Source organism: Osmia bicornis, chromosome 15 (genome assembly GCF_907164935.1).
Source record: "Osmia bicornis bicornis chromosome 15, iOsmBic2.1, whole genome shotgun sequence".
In the NCBI taxonomy this organism is placed as follows: Eukaryota; Metazoa; Arthropoda; class Insecta; order Hymenoptera; family Megachilidae; genus Osmia; species Osmia bicornis.
In genome coordinates, this window is record NC_060230.1 from 1,102,419 (window position 1) to 1,122,692 (window position 20,274).

Sequence of the window (20,274 nt, forward strand, 5' to 3'; positions counted from 1 at the left end):
AATAGGTCAAAGAAAAGTTATAAAACACTACTAAGCATATAAATTATACTTTAACGTGAGAAAAGTGTAACTTGAGTGCTTAGTTAGGGAGGACACGATGCTCATGATACCATAATTCCAAAAATGTAGGGGAATTACCAGTACGTAAACTAATTATCATTAAAGTTACTCGCAGATTGTGAGTCAATGTTTCTTTGAACTTCTACATAAATACAATAAAATGTTATGATCGTTTCAATATAGGTTATCTTACATACGACCACAGTTTTATAGATTTGCCGCTTATCCACCTGTTATTAATCACAGATCCAATAAATACTTTTTTAGATGTACATTCTTCAGAATTTTGATAATACATTATATCGAACACTTTGCACATGAATTTGTAGTCACAAAGAGACAATTAAATTAGTGAAACCTTGAATATTGTTTTTTTGTCCCTGATTTTAATCCTTTGCTTCCTATCACCGTTTTTCTGTACTCTTTTGAAGCATTCATATAGTTGATTTACATGATTATTATTATGCAAATTATATTATCTATGTCTGTTTTATTACACAGACTATTTGAATAAAAATCTCATTAACTAAGTCAACACATAGATTATGTGTTCTTTATGTCCATCATTTAGTAACTTCCACATTTTTGTGATTAATACATCTAACATATCTAAGTAATATAAGTATCATTTAATTTCGATATTTTATGTAGAAGAAATTTCAACTTCTTGGATTTTTATTATTCATGTTATAATTTTGCAGTGATAACTTTCATCATGATACCATAATTGAAAGAGAGAAAACATTGGATATATCATGAGCTGCTCTGTAGAATTACGGCAACGTAGACAGCAAGGGATGGCGGAGGATCCTCATAAACTTGCAGCAATGATGAATAAATCTCAGAGACTTGTGTTGGGGCTTCTAGTTTTATTGTTGGTTGATATAATTTGGGTCTCCAGTTCTGAACTTACTAAAGTAAGAATTATTAAACACTGATTTCAAGCAGACTATGCAGTATTTAATGATATATTTTTCTACATTTCAGTACATTTATAGAGAAGCAGCCTTTGAAAAACCTTTCTTTAGTACATATATAAAAACATCAATGTTTACACTTTATTTGCTTGGTTTATGTTTCTGGCCTCCATGGAGGGACCAATGTAATAAACCAGCAACATATATGGTAGGTTTAAACACAAATATTTTTCACAAAGTCAATTTCCTTATTCATTTCTTGATTGTCAAATTTCAGTTTATAGACCCTAATGTGGAAGATGATAATTTCTATTCAGAAGGCAATACAAGTTTGGTAAATAGAAATTATTAGATTATTATTATAAAATTTACTTAGTTTTATAAATTATCTCAATGTGCTGAACATTGATGATAATAAACATTTGCACCATTATAGAGTGATCCAACATTTGTTCCCATAAAAACACCAGATCACTGTGATCGTTCCTCAGGCACAGAAAGTGATGATTCGTCGATACGTTCTGTGAGATTTAGTAAATTAGCCGAAGTTCGCCATATGTCAGAAACTGATGCCACAGAAGCATTATTGGCAAGGCTTAGTTATCAAGCAAGTTTAAGAGCTGGAGAGCATGCAAGACGGCAAGCAAATAAGTTTTCTGTTCAAAAAGTTGCAAAAATTGCACTTATGTTTTGTTTACTTGTAAGTAACAATTTAATCATCTAAAGTGTACTTCAAACTAAGTATACTTATTTTATATTTCAGTGGTTTATGGCAAACTATACTTATCAAATATCCTTAGCAAAAACTGAAGCAGGAGTTGTGACAGTATTGTCATCAACTTCTAGTTTATTTACTCTATTCCTTGCTGCCTTTTTCCCCAGTAATGGAGGGGATAAATTTACATTATCTAAATTAGTTGCTGTCTCTGTTAGTATTCTTGGACTGGTATGTATTATTTTATACCAAAATTATATCAGAAACAATAATTGATCTCATATAAAATGAAGTGTTAATACAAAATCAATATTTTATTTACTTTTTAGGTACTAGTAGGTCTTTCAGATTTAACTATAGAAACTACTAGGATACCTACAGGTATAATATTGGCATTAGTTAGCGCATTTTTTTATGCAGCTTATATTGTATTTCTCAAAAGAAAAGTCGACCATGAAGATAAAATGGATATTCCAATGTTTTTTGGATTTGTTGGACTTTTCAATTTAACACTTTTATGGCCTTTGTTTTTTATCCTTCACTACGGTCATTGGGAAGAATTTGAATGGCCAGACACTCATCAGTGGACATTTATAATTATCAATGGTCTAATTGGTACAGTTTTAAGTGAAGTGCTTTGGTTGTGGTATGTTTAAAAGCAATATGTTTATAAAAAAATATATAACTTAATTTATGGATTATCTGACTATTGCATTCATTCTACTATTGCTAACTTATAGGGGTTGTTTCTTAACATCATCCCTCATAGCAACCTTGGCGGTTAGTTTAATCATGCCAATGTCAATGATAGCTGATGTCTTATTGAAAAATGTCGAGTATCCTTGTATTTTCTACTTAGGAACTGTTCCAATGCTTTTAGCATTTCTTACAGTGTCTCTTTTGTCCTATTATGATAACTGGGATCCAGTCATGGACTTACTAAAAAAGATTTACATTTGGATTTGTAAAAAAAATAGGTCAATTAGGTATTACACATTCAAAATAAGATATTATACCCAGATTTCAATTATAATAATATTATTATATATTTTTTTTTTTTTAGAATACCAGATCTTGAAGCAGAGCAAACAGAATCGCTCATAGGAATAAATAGCGGTGAACATGAAGCTTAACCCGACAATAATGAAACAATTATGTAATAAATGTGTTTTATGTACGTATATTTCTATACTTAACAACAAATGCTTCGTCAATATGCATAAAAAATCGGTGTACTGTGTATATGTCATCTTGATATCGTTGTTTCTTTTAATTAGAGGATGCTGTATATATTTCATAATGAGCAATGTATGTATATTTAATTGCAAAGCATTTTCACGAAGCATTACGTAAACAATATGAAGCATTATAGTGATCACATTTTATTAATTTGCCATAAAGATTATGTTTTATTTGTGTGCAGAATAGTACTGCCAGACAATAATTACACATTACGAGGTCGATCTTGCTGGTCGATTTTGAAAACAGAATTCTTTAATTTAAAATATCTGCAATAGTCTCCCATTTTTCTTAAAAAGCCAAAAATAGAACCAGTGGTTTGCATTTTTTTTTCTTTGAAAATGCTTGTAATGCTAAAGGTTTTGTTAAAGAGTAAATATATATAAATGAAGTTATAAAAGTTACAAATATACTTGATTTCTTCCTCGGAAGAAATTGCATTTCTTATAATGCATATAAAGTTAAAGGTATTAAGATATATATCTAGCTTTTATATTTGTTATCATTTTTTGAAGAAATTATCAATAGTAATGTTATATGTAACTAGGTATGTAGATTGTGATAAATTTGTTAAAGACATTAGGTTTTTGTTATCAACATTATGTTTTTAAGTATTTTATACATTTATTTTGAGTAGGAACGAATTATTTATATGTGCAATTAACGAATACCTATGAAACTATCAGTGTTGTGTATATTCTTCAGTTTCTTAATTGTTCTAAACACATCACTTACATTTGCTCCTATCTAAAACAAAGTCTGAGAAACAAACGAGTACTTACTTTATCGGTAAAATTTTGTAATGAATGATAGGAAGTTACACGTGATTATATTGAAATAATTGTCATTCTTGCTTTATATAAAGTATTTTGGTAGCCTTGTAATATATGTTCTTATTATTATTTAAAGAGTAGGTAGGAAAAACATAGGAATTGTGGGGGAGTTTAATTTATATTTTGTTTGATATTTTCAACACAAGTTAGTGTATATTGTTATGTAAAAATAATATGTACTTATTCGTGGTATTCAAAGTGGAGTATGCCCTAAATTCTAAGATAATACCAGTGAGATATCTATGTGATTTTAACAACATAAGACAGTAATAATGGAATTATATTTAGATTTCGGACCAATTTCAAATTCAGTAACGGTAATGAATGTGGTGGCCAGAAATAAATTGAACATTAATTGATCCATTTTATGGCATACAACTTTTATACTTGGTAAGAATGTTAATTGTATGATCTTTTTTCAAATCTAAATGTATTATTTTCTTCAAATCTAGTCAAGATAATTGTACTAATACATTCCTTTGTTAAAGTACATACAATATAACATCTCTAATCAATATATTTATTCATGAAAACATTTATATACATAGATACCTTGTTTTATTAATTGTATGATTTGTAGGCAAAACAATATTAATTTTTACGTTTGATTAGACGATACGCACAATATATTTTTTTTAATTATGTTTCAATAGCAAAGAAATATTTAAAGAAGAAATTTAAATGTGTGTTACTGTACATACACAGCATGCATATATATATATATACATAATAAAAAGTTGCAAGTTCTCATGTCATAAATTATTATAATATTTTGTAAGCAAAATATTAAAAACAAAAACTATATGAATATAATATTAGCTTGATATTGTGATATAATTATTATGGTGCGCAACTATACTTTAATTTAGTGTAATATAAATCAAGCTATAAAATAATGATGTAGATCATAGTTCACTGTTCCTGCATCTACTAAGTTGTATATTTATTGTATATACAATATTTTAATATTAAGATTAGAATGATATACATATACATATTATACATATAAATACATATGTTATTAATAAAAGAAAATGACTGATTATCATACACCTTAAACTTTTTTGTACAAAAAGCTATTGGTCTTATTGAAAATAAAAGAATTTATTGCAATTACAAATGTTTCTTTTGAGTATATATACATATATACATTGTATATACTTTAGATAGCATTTACATAATTACTGTTATCATAACATTTGACTTCAGAAAAACAAGAATAATTCTACTTGAAGTGTGAAACTATTGGTCAGTGAAACATGAAATTAACGTTAAAACTTTACAGTTTTTATTTGTATTTCTTCTAATATTAATAATTTATACATTTAGTTCAGGAACTACTTTTACAAATGTTTTGAAAAACGTAAAAGTTATGATATGTATGATTGCTTCAATATGGCATATCAAGATAATGCTGTTCAGTTGCACATACAAGGTAAACATTGAAACATTTTTATTTAATAATAATGTAATATTTAATTGATGTTTATTATTTCAGTAAACAGTGAAAACCTGTTATCAGTTCCACAAAAGTATAATGCAGGATCATTACGGTAAGCGTCCAAGTTCAATGTTCTTTTTATGTAAACAGTATTGTAAAATATTTTAAACAATTTCAGTATTCCTGCTGATCCTTCTTGGCCTAAAATACCACAACGTAAATTAGCAAGTGAGATTGATGATGCTATTGAATCCCCATGTATAATCACTTTAACTGGGACACCTAGAAAGAGTCGCACAATCATCCAAACACCAGTAAATCAGTAAGTATTAAACATTTTTTGCAGCATGAAATCAAATGTACATGTTTAAAATTACAGATCTCCAAAGTCTGTTAGAACCAAGGATAGTGCATACTCTTCTTTTTGTCATCAAAGAACTACTTCAAGTATGCATACTTTAAAAAGACTTCCTGGCTACGTCGATCCCCGTTTTAAGAAGTAATTTATTTATCTCTGGTACATAAATAGAAATATGATCAGCTTAAGAAGATATTTACATATTTTTTAATAGAGTAACAAATGTTACGAAGAATAAGGATACATCTACTTCTACAGAACATCTACAGAATAAAGAAGCAAAGAAATCTGTACCTGAGAGAGACACTGACACGTATGTTATTTTTAATTGAAAGTATATTACACATTGACACTATATTATTGATTGCTACAATTGTTATTTTAATAGGAGGCAAATGGAAAAGCAAGAAGCAGAGAAGCCTCATGAAAATGATAAGTTTGATAGCAATCGACAACCAACTTTAGAACAACAGCAATGTCCAAATACTATAGAATCAGAAAATCAGGATAACACTTCAGAAAATGTTAACAAAAGTAAAATCATAGACAAGTGTAAATGTATGAAAAGTTCTTCTGAATATACATTAAGGTCAACAGTAAATGATGCAAACACTCAAGTGGACATAACTTTACCAGTGCAAGTATATATTCTTGTATTTATAATGAAACTTTTATTAAAAATATGAATATTAACAGAGTAAGTTCCCTTAAATTTTTAATGTATTTAGGAAAATAATGGACAGTTATTTTTCGTGCTAGACAAGAAACTTCAAGCAAATCCTTTAAATGCAATACATATTGACACAATTACTATACCTCAAGAATATGTAAAACAGTGTTATAATGTACAAGTTCCAGTTCTTACTTATCAAAACATACCATTGCAAGTATCTGCTGCAGGAACAAATGTAATACCGCACTGTTTAAACAAGTCAGAACAAGAAAGCCAAAATAAAAAATCAGAACCATCTAGTCGTTCTACTAACGTAGAATTATCAAATCAATTTATACAAACATCTTTAGGCCATATACAACAGATGGAAAAATCTTGTATCACCAGTAATAATTACTATAAAAATGTTATTCAGAACTTATTACTTTTTGTTTGTCCTTAACATTTTATTTTTTTATTTTTTTAGATGAAGAGAAAGAAGATATGCAAGATAGCAAACGGAAAAATACATTAAATATACAAGATGCAAATTGTCTAGAAAATCCAAATATACCTGAAAAATTAGAAAATACAGGGAAACAACAAAAGCAACAAGAATCCAGTGACTCTGAATATTATGTACCTAATGTGCATACAAAAAGTAAATATACTAATGCTTTGAGAAAGAGTATTACATGTAATACAAGTGGTGAAGAAACAACAGATTCTGAGTTTATTTTACGGAAAGGTGTCCACAGAAAAGATTTTTTAAATAATAAACTTATAACAAAAGGTGCCAGAATGAATACAGACACTATACATGGTGATGTCAAAGTTTCAGTAGAAAATCAAGATCAAATGAATGTTGCATTAAAAGAACCTAACAAAAACCAACCATTACATAATGTATATAAAAAAGTCATCCCTGAAGCAAAAACGAGAAATAAATCTGAACAAAATTTACTTTCTATAAGAAATGATTGTAGTAGGAAGCTTTGTCACAATTCTGAGCCACATATTACGTTCAAACAAAAAAAAGTGTCAGCAAAATTTTCGAGAAAGGCAAGGTCTTATTTTCAAAAAAACTCTCATTCAGCGCTGGTAGATTCTGATTATACATTGATGTGGCCTCATTGTCAACATAGTAAACATAAACGTATTCAAACAAATTCTCATAGATCTAATCATCATAAAACAAAAACAATTGATCAACAAATTATAGATACTACAAATTCTAATGAACACAACTATGTAGAAAATAATGGAAATATGGATTCAAGTCAAGAAGTAGTTAAAAGTTTGTCGAAAACATGTTTACAAAAAGAATGCTGTAAATGTGAAATGTCTCCAAGATCAAACACAGACGATACAATTGAAAAACCAAAAGGTATTCCTCCAAAAACTCAAGAACTACTGAATAAAAGTTACTGGGAATTCTATAATAAATTAAGACACAAAATAAAAGATACAAGTAATATTGAACAACAATATCCATATCAGCTTACAATGGATGCATCAGAAAAAATAACAAAAAGGAAATCAAATGAGGCATATAATAAGGAATTAAAAAATCAATTAAAATTAAATCCTGAACTGCAAACATTACAACAGTGTTCAGCTCTTTCCAGTATGATTAACAAAGCATTGTAAGTTACATGATAAAATATTAATTATTTGCATCTAGAAAGATTGTAATGGTATTTCTTTTATTATTATATAGAGACACGAATCTTCAGTCCGATATTATGCAAACAAAACAGTTATATGTAAACGACAATATGAAATCATCATCAAATCCTACAGGGTGTATGCAAAATGTTAATATAAAAAAAATGGTTTCAAGTTTGAATAATGATGATCCTATGCTTAATAAAATAAAATGCAGACCAAGTAACATACATGACAAACAATTCTTGGAGCTTAAATCTATCAGTAAGCATTTATTTTACAATATTGATTTTTTAATATCTTCCAATACTCAATCTTCCTCTAATATTTAGTCTTTTTTGGTGGCATGATGTATATCCTGATAATATTTCTTCCAATGTTATATGATTATTTTTACCATGAAGACTATAATGATTATGAAAATTTGAGTTACTTAGAATTGATAGTGGAATATGTTTTATCCTCATTCAAAGAAGCATTTGGTGATATTTTCAATGGTGTAAAGCAAATCTTTTTCTATCTAGTAAGATTATAAATGAAATTACATGTTTTAAATGAATTATACTGGCTTTAAATTTTACATAACTTTATATAATTTTTAGCATTCATGTAAGAAATGCACCAATACACCATAAAATTAGTAATGATGTGTGCATTATGTAGAAGCTTAACAATATATTTTAATACGGTTTGGTCTTTGTTTATTAGTTAACATTTATTTTTATATTGAGCAAGTATTTTTGTAATTGATTGCGCATATAGTTGTTTACATTTCTGTTTATACTTAAAATATACACGTGTATTTGTGATTAAAATTTAACTTGAAGATTATTAATTCAGTTGGTGTTAATATACTTATATTATAAATGTATTTCATTGAATCTGTTCATCTCAATAAAAAGAGGAAATTTTCAAATTTAAATATACAATTTTCGGTAACTTTCGTATAACATCGTCAACAGCAGTAGTGCCATCGGTAGAGTAAAAAGAGAAATACAATTTACCTCTTGGCTACAAATACATTGTGCACACGTTGATTTCGGTCATTTCGTCTGGTGATTTCTGATCCAGCACGTGGAGGAGACCCAAGACCTCAACCGTCAGTGCAAATAAAGCGTGGACAATAATTCGCCGAAAATTACCTGCTATATTATTTAAGCATTTAACAGTTTTTCACAAACAGAATCTCGTTGATAAGAAGAAATTAAAAAGAGGAAAAACGATGGCAGACTATGTGTTTGGTAACACAAAACCGGCTGATGTACCCCTGCCGGATGATGGACTCTCAGCGGCACAGTTATTTGCCAACGGTGATGGTCTCACTTACAATGATTTTATTATTTTACCGGGTTATATTGATTTTACCGCCGATGAAGTTGATTTGTTATCACCGTTAACAAAGAAGATCTCGCTTAAAGCACCGCTTGTATCATCGCCGATGGACACGGTTACAGAATCTGACATGGCTATTGCCATGGCCCTATGCGGAGGGATTGGAATAATACATCATAATTGTACGCCTGAATATCAAGCGAATGAAGTACATAAGGTACATTGAAGTACATAAGTACATTCATCATTTAAATATTTTTATTTGTTCAATGACAACAATCTCGCTCCGATCACGTTGCCTTCATAAAACACTGATATAATACCTATTTGCTCTGCGCGAAGTACAGATATAATTTCATCTCACCTCGCACCCGCGCTATTTTTTATTTCTTTTTTACTCGAATAATAAATCGCAGCCGTGTAATAATAATACGTAGAATGTGTTTAATTATAAGAGAGGAACATACATATATATTTTTTTTAATATTAAATTTTTTTTAGGTAAAAAAATATAAACACGGATTTATTAGGGACCCTGTTGTTTTGTCACCTAATCACACAGTTAGCGACGTTATGAATGTAAAAGCTGAACATGGTTATTCCGGTGTTCCCATCACAGACACAGGAAAAGTAGGAGGTAAACTGCTGGGTATTGTTACATCCAGAGATATTGACTTTTTGGAGAGTTCTCCAAATCAACAGTATACCAAGTTAGAAACAATAATGACAAAATTAGAAAATTTAATCACTGCTACTGCTGGTGTAACATTGCAAGAGGCAAATGTGATTCTTGAAAAGTCTAAGAAAGGAAAACTTCCGATTGTTAATGAAAAGGGAGAGTTAGTATCTTTAATGGCAAGAACTGATTTGAAAAAAAATCGTAGTTATCCAAATGCTAGCAAAGATGAGAATAAACAATTATTAGTTGGTGCTGCTATTGGTACACGTACTGCAGATAAACATAGGTTACAACTTCTTGCTGCATCTGGTGTTGATGTTATTGTTTTGGATTCTTCTCAAGGCAATTCTAAATATCAAGTTGACATGATTAAATATATTAAATCCGAGTATCCAGGGCTACAGGTAATTGCAGGAAATGTTGTAACAACTATGCAGGCTAAGAGTCTAATAGAGGCTGGTGCTGATGCTCTGCGTGTTGGAATGGGTTGTGGATCTATTTGTATCACTCAAGAAGTTATGGCTGTAGGAAGACCTCAAGCAACTGCTGTATATAAGGTTGCAGAATATTCAAGAAGATTTGGTGTACCTGTTATAGCTGATGGTGGAATTCAGTCTATTGGACATATAATTAAAGGCCTAAGTTTGGGTGCTAGTACAGTTATGATGGGCTCATTATTAGCTGGTACTTCAGAAGCACCAGGTGAATATTTCTTTAGTGATGGTGTACGTCTTAAGAAGTACAGAGGCATGGGTTCTTTAGAAGCTATGAATAGAAAAGATGCCCAAGGATCAGCAATGGACAGATACTTTCATAATGAAATGGACAAATTGAAAGTAGCCCAAGGTGTTAGTGGTTCAATAGTTGACAAAGGAACTGTTTTAAAATTTTTACCCTATTTACAATGTGGCATCAAACATGGATGCCAAGATATTGGGGCAAAATCTATTTCTGCTTTGAAATCTATGATGTATAGTGGGGAATTAAAATTTGAAAGACGAACACATTCAGCCCAACAAGAAGGAAATGTTCACAGCCTTTTCTCATATGAAAAGAGACTCTTTTAATTAGGTAAATATTGAGTGAACATCATATGAAAAGTACCTGCATTTACTTGCATATAAACGATGAATTTTAGCAAATTATCACGAATTATGTGATATCACATATTGTTTAATAAGAAAGATCAAAATTATTTCTTAATCCTAGACAAATGAAATTTATTTCATGATTATTTTATATGTAATGGAACTTGTTTCGAAATTTTTAGACATACCTTTTATTACATCCACATTACTTCATAAGTACTTACAAGCATTCATCTAGAATATAGAAATGTATTTTATACATATGCAGGTGTGAAATATTTTACTGTTTACAGAAGAATATAAATTCTATTGAAAGCTATTTTAACGAATCCTTTTAAGTGTATTAACTTGTACAGAAACTTCTATTATATATTCCTGTAATAATTCAATTTTTTACTACATTATTCTTTGAGTAAATTAATCAATTTAATTGATAAATATGACTGATTCATGAAATAAGTTATAACTCGTATTGTAATATTTCTTTCTTGTTGCATTTAGTGTACCTGATTTATACTACTGAAATGTATATTCTTTAAGATGTTTTTGAAATTATATTAAAATTTCCGCAAAAGCTGAAGAAGAATTTCGAAAAATCACAATGCAACAAGAAAAAAATAATATTAATATAAAACAAGTTTATAAACTGGATGCCAAACTGTGGGAACAACCAGAAAGTTAATCAGCTTCACTTTTTATTGACTGATTATTCATTCCTATTACAAAGTGATAAAAACAAAAAACTTATCAGATTCCCTACTACCTTATCATGTATTTTAATCTAATTTGACAAAATGTTTTTATGATCCTGATTTAATATGAGCAATCGTTTAAAATGAAAAGCTTAGGCTGAATTATTTAAATTAAGTGAATTTTATAATTTTAAATATACCGACTAATATAAACATGTCATTCTGTAACCATTAGATTACAGATTTTATACAAGTGTTGTTACAATAAAATGTATATTTGAAATAAATCATTAATTCATGTTGAACATGTTTGTGCGGATTTATTATAAGTATATTTATATCCCTCATGAGGTAATAAAAGATAACGAATGTTTACCAAGTATATACCAAGGTAGCAGGTACGCATGGTACGCAATTAATTCAAATGATGTTTTATATGGCGGTCAAGTATCGCGCTCTTTTCAGCCATAACCTGAAAGTTATTCAATATAAATAGCATAAAAACACGAAAGCCGTACAAGTACAAAGTTTGAAACAATGGTTCTGTGTAACGTTGAATGTTTAGAAAGGATTTCTAACTATTTAGATGTTTCACCGTTGCAATTGGAGGTGCATGAAAATGTAAATAACAAATTTTCTTTAAAAATAAATTATGCTCAAAGTGGAACTGATATGTTTCCTCTTTGCATTAATTTTTAGGCGATTGTTACCACGGACAGAAAGTCGAATCAAAAAATCGAAGGATTTAATAGTATAGTTCAATCTTTAATTGAGAATTCTAAATGTTCTGATATACTGGGCACTGATAATGAAACGAAAGCTTTGTCGCGTCAGTGGTTAGAGTATGCAGTTGTCTGCGTCAATTATGCTGATACTCCTGCCAATGTGAAAATAGTTTTGCAGGTAACATTAATCCACTTAATTTTATAATTGTGTTACAATAGGCTACCTCAGAATTATATAAACCACACATTATTTTTATAGGAATTAAATGTTGCACTAAGGAACAATACATATTTAACCGGTACAAGGAAAACCATTGCTGATGTTACCCTATATTATGCATTATATTCAATAATGGTAATAAGAGCAAACATAACATAATAAGTAGAACACAAGAATCCTTAGTAAATTGTATGGATCAATCTAATCTCTTTGGCCTATTTTTTTGTTCTAGCGAGAATTAACCCACCAAGAAAAAGCTCAATATGTTCATGTGTCAAGGTGGTTTGATAACATGCAACAAGAAGAAAAATTACGACAACAGTTAGATTTGATTTCGTTCGATCTGTTACATTTATTTTTATAAATAAAATGAAAAAAACGGTAAAGGTATATCGATTATTACGTATTATTGTTAGTATAACTTAAAAGTATATAAAAATGTCTGTTTATGAAGGGAAAAATAATAAAATGAGAGAGAGAGAGAGAGAAGTGGAAAACGCCAAATGTTAAAGAAAGTGGAAAATTACCAATTTCTTTTATAATTAAACAGCTTGTATTACCTGTCTAATCCTCTTAACTCAGGATGTTCATTATATTACTGTCAAGTGTTTATTTAATTTAATATGATTTTCGTCGGTGAAACTACATTATTTACAATCAGCACAAGGCAGCAAAATTACTCAAATAATTGTTTGACAACAAATCAAGTATTTTCAAATTCGATCCTAGCCCCATCTATACAAAAATGGCTGAAACTATCGATAACCAGTGGGAACTATTTACTGACTTACCAGTAATTACCACGAAGCTTCCGATAGACGATGCTAGCGGCCCCTGTTTTGGAAAATCAATCAGTAACCTGTTGAGTAGTTTGAGCCATTTGCGTATAGATGACGATACCAGGGCAAATGAGAGCCTAACCTCTAAAAACAGATTGACGCGCGCTATAGTGCGAAGCGGCTAATTTATAGCAGACTCCATCCACAGTGGAAAAAGGCTAAGACAAGCTGCTCTAGAGCCGTTGATACATCGAGGTAATATAAAAAATCAAACTCAGTAAGATCTCAATTGATAAAAGTACAAGAAAACGTTTAGCAGAGTTCTGATTAAATTAGCCAGAAGCGACCCGGTACTTTTATGTCCCGACGATATTTCAAGCTTTCCGGATTAGTTTTAACCGTGGTTTACCTGCGTCAACGTTTTATAACACCATTTTCAGGAAGTAACGGTAGAATTTCATAGCCAAACTTCGCTGATATCTTGCAGTTGCAGGGTAATCGTTTAAAATGTAAAGACGACACTAATTTACAACTACAGAAGTTACTTTTGAGAAAAGTGTATATCTCTAAAATTTGTCGTGCTAATGTATGGATATTATTGTATGGTCGAACGAACAGGTCCAATGCGTCGAGACTTGTTAGGAACGAAACCGGTTTGATTATCCGTGCGTTATTATTCTCGCGAAACGAGTTGAACGGAAATATTGGATTTAGGGAGTTTGATTTGGCGACAGGGCGTGAAATCGCGTGGCCAAGCGACCGGTTCGTCACGAATGTTCGGTTCTATGACAAATAGACGGTGTTAGCCGCAAATCACAGCGATACGTGATTAAACGGGGGGTTGTGCTTGCTTTAAAGAGAATGTGTTCGTCGCAGGTGTTTCATGATCGGTCAAAAGCATTTCGTAAAATTGATCAAAAATTGTAAGAGAATCGAGGTTGATGAAAAGAATACAAATAGATTCGTCTACCGACTATTGTCTGCTCAAACAAGTAAAAACAAAGAACATCTGGTGGAACAGCACTCGTTGCAATCGTTCAAGTAGAAGAAAACTATGTTTGATCAGGCAAGTGGAACTAGTTTATATTGTGAGTAGACACGGTAGAATAGGAATGCAACTTCCTGAGAAGTTAGAACGCATTTACATACGAAGGAATTTACGGTTCTATCAAAGTGATAGTTTCTACTATCATATAATAATTTAATAATATAATAAATTCTCAATTACTTAAAAGTATTAGCACGCTGCGCATCTAATGCGATTGCGCATGCGCGTGCGAATGTATTACTGCGCGTCTACTAGTGGTGTGCATGCGCAGTTTTAATCGCGATTCGAACGTACGCAACGCGCTAAATTGTTTATTAACGTTATTTACAAATTAAAACAAGTCTAATTGTGCGAAGACTAGTCGAAAAGCCGTGAAATCGTGTGATTTGAATGTCCAGAATGGAACTTGAACTAACGTGGAGTGACATTTCTCTGGTGACGCTGGACGGAAGGGCACCTAACCTTGATCGCAGTATGGCGCAGTTCAACGACCGGTGAGTCCATTATTTTATAGTTTCTCCAACAACTATGCTCTTAACTTTCTTTGTTTACAAAATTTCAAGACTCATTTTAGAATTATTTATTAAAATGTTACTTGTCGAGAAAGCCATAAATTTAATCTCGTTTTATCACGCATGGCGTTGCACCGTTATAAGGTTTTATAGATTTTCACTTTATTATTCATATGCAGTATGGACGCGTCATGTTTTAAATAAATTCTCCATGAAACTCGAAAGTCATCGTGACTCGGTAATAATACCGTTCTATTTCTCAAAATAATTTGAAAAAATGAGAAATTCGAGGTGGTGAACCTGCCACGGGCCACGATGCCAAGAGAAAAATTACGCGTCGCGTTTCTTTGTTCCCTCGTTTTCGATGAATTCTTCGGCCCCTCGATTTTCATTTATTCGTTCCTGCTTCCTTTGACCGCGAGAAAAACACGCCTGTTCGTTTACCATTTTCACGGTGGTACTTTTAATATTCCCTCGCCCCGGTTTCCTGGCTCGGTCCGTTTGCATTTTTGAAATTCAAATTCTACCCTACAGCGTAATTTGCAAAGCGTCCAAATTAAAAAAAAAAAAAAAAAGAAAAAAGGAGAACGAAGCGATTTAGAATATTTAAATGAATTGTTTTCGATGAATTCATAAGGGTTAGGAATCGAGTGGGGTAGAATAATGTTTCACATAGGGATTTCTTTTATTTGGTGACTTTGCAATGTAAAGCAGTGGATTTTTGGTAGAAATCTAAACGACGTTCGGTGGGCCAGAACGATAACTCGTTTACGCCGTTTTTCCAAGCTCGACATTTGAATCGATACGATAGATAAGCGAGCCAATTTTCGAGCCAGCACCGCGACGGGGCACGTTCAACGAGGAAAAACCGTATCAGCCAGTTGGCTGAGGGAGAATATTTTCGAAAGGTCCGCTGATACCGCCTATCTCGTCGAGTAAAAATACTTTTGTCCGTTTTAACTTCTCCGACGCGTGTTTCTGCATCCCTTTTCTAACTTACCCAACAGTGTTTCCGATAAAACGGTCATTAGCACCTCTTATTATTCTTCCTCACGAGATTAGAATCACGAGAGACGAAGAAACGAGAGGGAAAACATTTTATTCGCGTTGTAATAGCGACGCGAACGAGTTATATTTTTTTCTCATTAACGAGCCGGTCGAAATCAGGAAAATCTCGCGACGCGAAACAATCGACTGTACCCGAACATCCCCAGCATCCCCCTGGGAATGTTAGCTAGCAAAACCGTTCGTCGAATCCGGCAGGAAAGCTGCTGCGCGCACCTGCCGCTTCGACTTTCCTGAAATATTTCGTTTTTCCCAACGGTTTACCTCTTTCTCCTGTCGCACAATCATTTTGCAAACATGAAAATTTATAAACGCTTTTACCTCGCCAATTTCGTGTTTTACGAGTCGATAAATAACGATTCGTTAAGGTTGTTTCGTTATAATAAATAATCAGAGCGAAAGCGTGTTCCGATAAATTAAGGCTCTAAAGGATAGATACACCGAAGTTAATAATCGTAGTCTAAATAATTACCAAAGTTATTTCTGAGAGCAAAGATGGAAGATTAATTGGAGGATCGTTTCGATCGATCGTTCTAATCGTAAGTGAAAAGGAAATTTGTTACCCTTTTTTCATTTCGACGGAAAGGTAGGGAGGTAGGCGGAGCGAGAGGATCGAAGCAGCAATTAATTTCAAGTATGTAGCTCAATTTAAGCGAGAGCTGTTCCGGCCGGACAAAAGCTTTCACTCGTTATTCACTGCGCTCCGTTTTATACTTACCTGATAGATGGTCCTTCGTCCCGTAAACAAAAACGGCAATCAGAGAGCGAAACCTCTCAGATGTAAACTAAGTCGTAAATCCTTGAATGTAAACCTGGAAGAGAATGCGGCGTTGTTGAGTAGGTTAAATCTTTCGAACCGAGGCTCGGGCAGTCGAATATTTGGGTAGCAATCCCGCTGTAACGAAAGAATGAAAAAAAAAAGAACATTGGTAAATTGAAAAATAAACCATAAAACTCGAATTCTGAAAATGTTAACCAAACACGTGTACAAAGTCATCAGTCATAACAACTTTGTTTAATAGCAATTCTTCCTGTTTGTTCTCTACACCGAGTGTACTCAACTTTGAACAATTTCGTTTCACAATATTGCCTCTACAAAATAACGATCGAAAGTTAGTTCCTTTTTTTCCCGGAATTTTTCCAACGCTACAGAGGTTTTTTTGCGGGATACAACAAACGGGCATCGAAGGGAACGAGAATTTCGTTTCGAATAGAATTTCGAACCTATAGTGGCCGTTGTTTTAAACAACGGAACAACGAGCGATAAAGAAAGGAGGAATCGACGAATCGAAACAAAAAAAAGAGCACAATGTGGCTGGAAAAATTCCGTCACCTTGCGAAATCTCCGGGATTCATTTCTCTTTGCCAATTGATTTAGTCACTCGGTCGGATTTAATCCCGCCTCGTGAATAACCGGATGACTCTTTTCGTTCGACAATTAATGGGCGATCAATTTTCAATGGACTTTTCAATAAACTGTTGCGTACGCGTGTTCGAACGCCGTCAGACACGTGCGATAGGAGAATACGGGTTTTCCTTTAGCGGTTTTACTTTTCACCAAGAATTTTCTCAAGAAGCAGGAGACGATTTCTTTATCGGGAGGCTTGTTATCTCTCGCACGTACTATCCACAGTGAATCACGGTCTTTCATGTAAATCGGTTTCGAAAGAAATTGACCAAGATAGCGATAACTTCGATACGCGAGACGCCTTCTTTTCAAAGTGTCAAGATTTCGTATTCATTCGCTACTCCAAAGAGATTGAGGAGAAAAGAGACGAAAGCTCCTTTTTTCCCAAGATTAATACCGTTATTGAGTGCAATCGACGAAACAAGAGATTTTCATTCAAATCTTTCCGTAGATTTCGTGTAGCAGGCTTGATAAATGTTAATGTCTACGGATACGATGTTTTCCATTTGTATATTCTTTCTCGCTTTGCGAAAGCAACGACATTTAGAGAGCCCAACGCAATTTGCATTATTTAAATCGCAAGACGAATCTCCGAGAGATCTGTCGTGCTGGTTTCCAGCGTAGCTATTTGTTTCTTTCGACGTTGAAAATGTCGTTAAAATCGTCTACGTTGAATAAAATAAAATTAAATCCTCGTTGAAGTAGAACGGGTTGTCGAACTCGACCAGTTCCCAGCTATAGAGAAAAAGAGAGAGACTCCGAACAAAGTTGTATCTCTAAAACGAAAGAAAATACAATTCCATTTGGCAAAATTAAATGGTAAAAATAAGGATAGTTAGGCTTAGCGCCTGATGAGACGAAACCGTACAGTAATAGTTTCCATAGAAAGAACGACCATTTCAAAAGTGGCGATAATTAAGGCGGTAAACGAACCGAAATCTTAATTTCACGCCATTTGCACGCGGATCTACGATTAAGAATGATTCAAGAACGTAGTTATCCAACCTCGTTTCGTACAACTGTGTGCCTCGACAAATTTCTGTTCCTTCGAAAGTTTATTTGTTGAAAAGGAAAAGCTGAATTTTCAAGCAAGAGACTTGGAAATTGGTGTCTGTAGATGTCCGATAGGATGAATCGAGTATCTCTTCCTCATTTTCGAATAAATAACCGTGTCAATGCGATGATAGACGAGCCGTGAAAGGGTTCCGAGATGAACGAGGGGTCTCTTTTGGTTCTCGAAGCGTGTAACCGTTTCTGAAAGGTGATTCGTCGGTATTATCAACGAAATTACACCGTCAGCGACGAAGCAGCTGGTTCGTTTTACTCCATCAAAGCTGTATTCCATCCCTCTGCTACTCTGTTTCTTCTCAGACTATCAAAAGTGCGAAAACTTTTTATTATATCGTCGAAAAGTGTATCAGCTGAATTCGAATCGACTCGTACAACGATCTGGCTCGTTCTTACGCCTGCGAAGCACCGCGTGAAACTTCGGTATCCGGTTTTTCACGAGTTTACGCTTCCTCTGGTGCGTCGACACCGCGGAAACTCGCTCTAGATTATCCGCAAAGATTCTTGCGAGCGGGCAAACTTGCCCGAGTTCCGTGATATCGTTTATCTCGGTTAGCTAAAGAAGCTCGAAGTTTATGGCTCGATCCGACCGGTCGATGTTCCGAGAAAGCCTTCATATTTCTTCTCAGCCGAGGATAAGTTATTTGTCCTCTTTTTAGGTTCGCCCTTAATAACGATCCTCCAGAAGGAGTTGCGGTAAACGCGTGAAATAATGAAACGGTCGATTCGTTTCGATAATTTTTCAGAATGTAGATCGAGAATAATTTCAATTACTTTGTAATCATAATTCACGAGGTAATTCAACCACTTAACGTCCAGGTAGGTAATATTACTTTTCCATTGCGTGATCTTTCCTTCATTTTCGTAAATTCACTCTTTTATTGTTATTCTAACGAGCCACCCTATAGAATGTGTTACCTTGCTAACGGTTATCGCGATCGCGGCAACTTTCTTCGACCCTCCCGACAAAAGTTTGATATACCAACGGTTACTTCATGATTAATCATTCGAATTCACGAGAGTAACCTTATCGAATCGTGATTAACCTTAGTTTCCTTTCAGTTGCGAAAAATAACGTGTCCCCGAGATATCAGAAACGAAGTTGGAAAAGTCTTAAAAGCGGTTCAAACGTGACAAATCGGTCTCCGAGGTTGAAAGGGAAAAAAAAAGTTGTGCCGTTATATATTTTCTGAAATTTTCTACTAGATCGATTTCTAGGTGATACGAAAGAGGGATTTAGTTAATTCAACGCGAAGATTGGAAAGCAATTTCTTCGGGTGAATCGATAAGATGGAGGAATCGTTTAGTTGCATAAACGCGTCCGAGGAATCGGCTATCACGCTCGGCGACGCGACGTTTAATTATCGTCTTCGAGTAATGGCCGCATAATTATACACCGAATGCTCGCGGGAACGTTTACTCGCTTTATTGCGTAAACAGATCGTGATAATTGCTTCGAACGACGATCAGGAGAAACGAACGACTCTCGACGCGATGCGTCGGCGGTGTCTCGATTAAAATCAAAATGCAATTTCATTCGTTTCCTGATGTTTGCCGTTTGCGCAAACATCTTTTTTCACTCGAAAGGAAAAAAGAAAATAAATTGAAAATCCGTCGAATCTTTATTGTTAGTTCGATCGTCTCTGTTCTGTTCGGTAATCGTATCATAATCGGGAACGAGCAATAAACCGAAACAGCGATCTGTTTGGAGGGTATCGGTAAAGGGTGCTCGTAAATAGAAGGAAGGAGCTGGTGCTGGAAGAGATAGCGTTGGA

At 33.1% G+C, this 20,274-nt stretch overlaps 5 protein-coding genes across 7 annotated transcripts in view; all 5 read left to right on the top strand.

The window, feature by feature from the left end:
• Positions 1-49: 49 nt before the first annotated feature.
• LOC114872930 (solute carrier family 35 member F5) lies at positions 50-2,846 on the top strand. Of its 2 annotated transcripts, none has more exons than XM_029180693.2 (9): positions 50-140; positions 762-977; positions 1,048-1,185; positions 1,255-1,311; positions 1,414-1,677; positions 1,741-1,923; positions 2,022-2,338; positions 2,433-2,678; positions 2,756-2,846. In XM_029180693.2, exons 2-9 carry the CDS (start codon positions 816-818, stop codon positions 2,823-2,825), a joined length of 1,437 nt encoding a protein of 478 aa, XP_029036526.1. In that variant the 5' UTR covers positions 50-140; positions 762-815; the 3' UTR covers positions 2,826-2,846. The 2 variants fall into 2 exon arrangements, with proteins under 2 accessions (XP_029036526.1, XP_046144814.1); XM_046288858.1 differs by lacking the exon at positions 50-140 and adding an exon at positions 610-673.
• A 9-nt stretch (positions 2,847-2,855) lies between these two features.
• LOC114872924 lies at positions 2,856-8,635 on the top strand. The gene is given in 13 exon segments (XM_029180679.2): positions 2,856-2,866; positions 5,094-5,128; positions 5,131-5,199; positions 5,263-5,317; positions 5,384-5,527; positions 5,585-5,704; positions 5,778-5,876; positions 5,952-6,204; positions 6,292-6,622; positions 6,703-7,861; positions 7,936-8,147; positions 8,216-8,406; positions 8,486-8,635. Coding segments are annotated over 13 exon segments (2,712 nt in total). The 3' UTR covers positions 8,519-8,635.
• A 286-nt stretch (positions 8,636-8,921) lies between these two features.
• LOC114872929 (inosine-5'-monophosphate dehydrogenase 1b) lies at positions 8,922-11,979 on the top strand. The gene is made up of 2 exons (XM_029180690.2): positions 8,922-9,432; positions 9,717-11,979. Exons 1-2 carry the CDS (start codon positions 9,106-9,108, stop codon positions 10,959-10,961), a joined length of 1,572 nt encoding a protein of 523 aa, XP_029036523.1. The 5' UTR covers positions 8,922-9,105; the 3' UTR covers positions 10,962-11,979.
• A 117-nt stretch (positions 11,980-12,096) lies between these two features.
• Positions 12,097-13,116, top strand: LOC114872936 (eukaryotic translation elongation factor 1 epsilon-1). Of its 2 annotated transcripts, none has more exons than XM_046288859.1 (4): positions 12,097-12,283; positions 12,374-12,577; positions 12,659-12,754; positions 12,852-13,116. In XM_046288859.1, exons 1-4 carry the CDS (start codon positions 12,212-12,214, stop codon positions 12,981-12,983), a joined length of 504 nt encoding a protein of 167 aa, XP_046144815.1. In that variant the 5' UTR covers positions 12,097-12,211; the 3' UTR covers positions 12,984-13,116. The 2 variants fall into 2 exon arrangements, with proteins under 2 accessions (XP_046144815.1, XP_029036536.1); XM_029180703.2 differs by having other exon boundaries at positions 12,104-12,295.
• Positions 13,117-13,555: 439 nt separating this feature from the next.
• LOC114872923 overlaps positions 13,556-20,274 on the top strand; it is a 63,396-nt gene continuing 56,677 nt past the window's right edge. The window contains exons 1-2 of the mRNA XM_029180678.2: positions 13,556-13,653; positions 14,845-14,940. The gene's annotated coding sequence lies outside the window, so the exon portion shown is untranslated. The remainder of the gene's footprint in view (positions 13,654-14,844; positions 14,941-20,274) is intronic.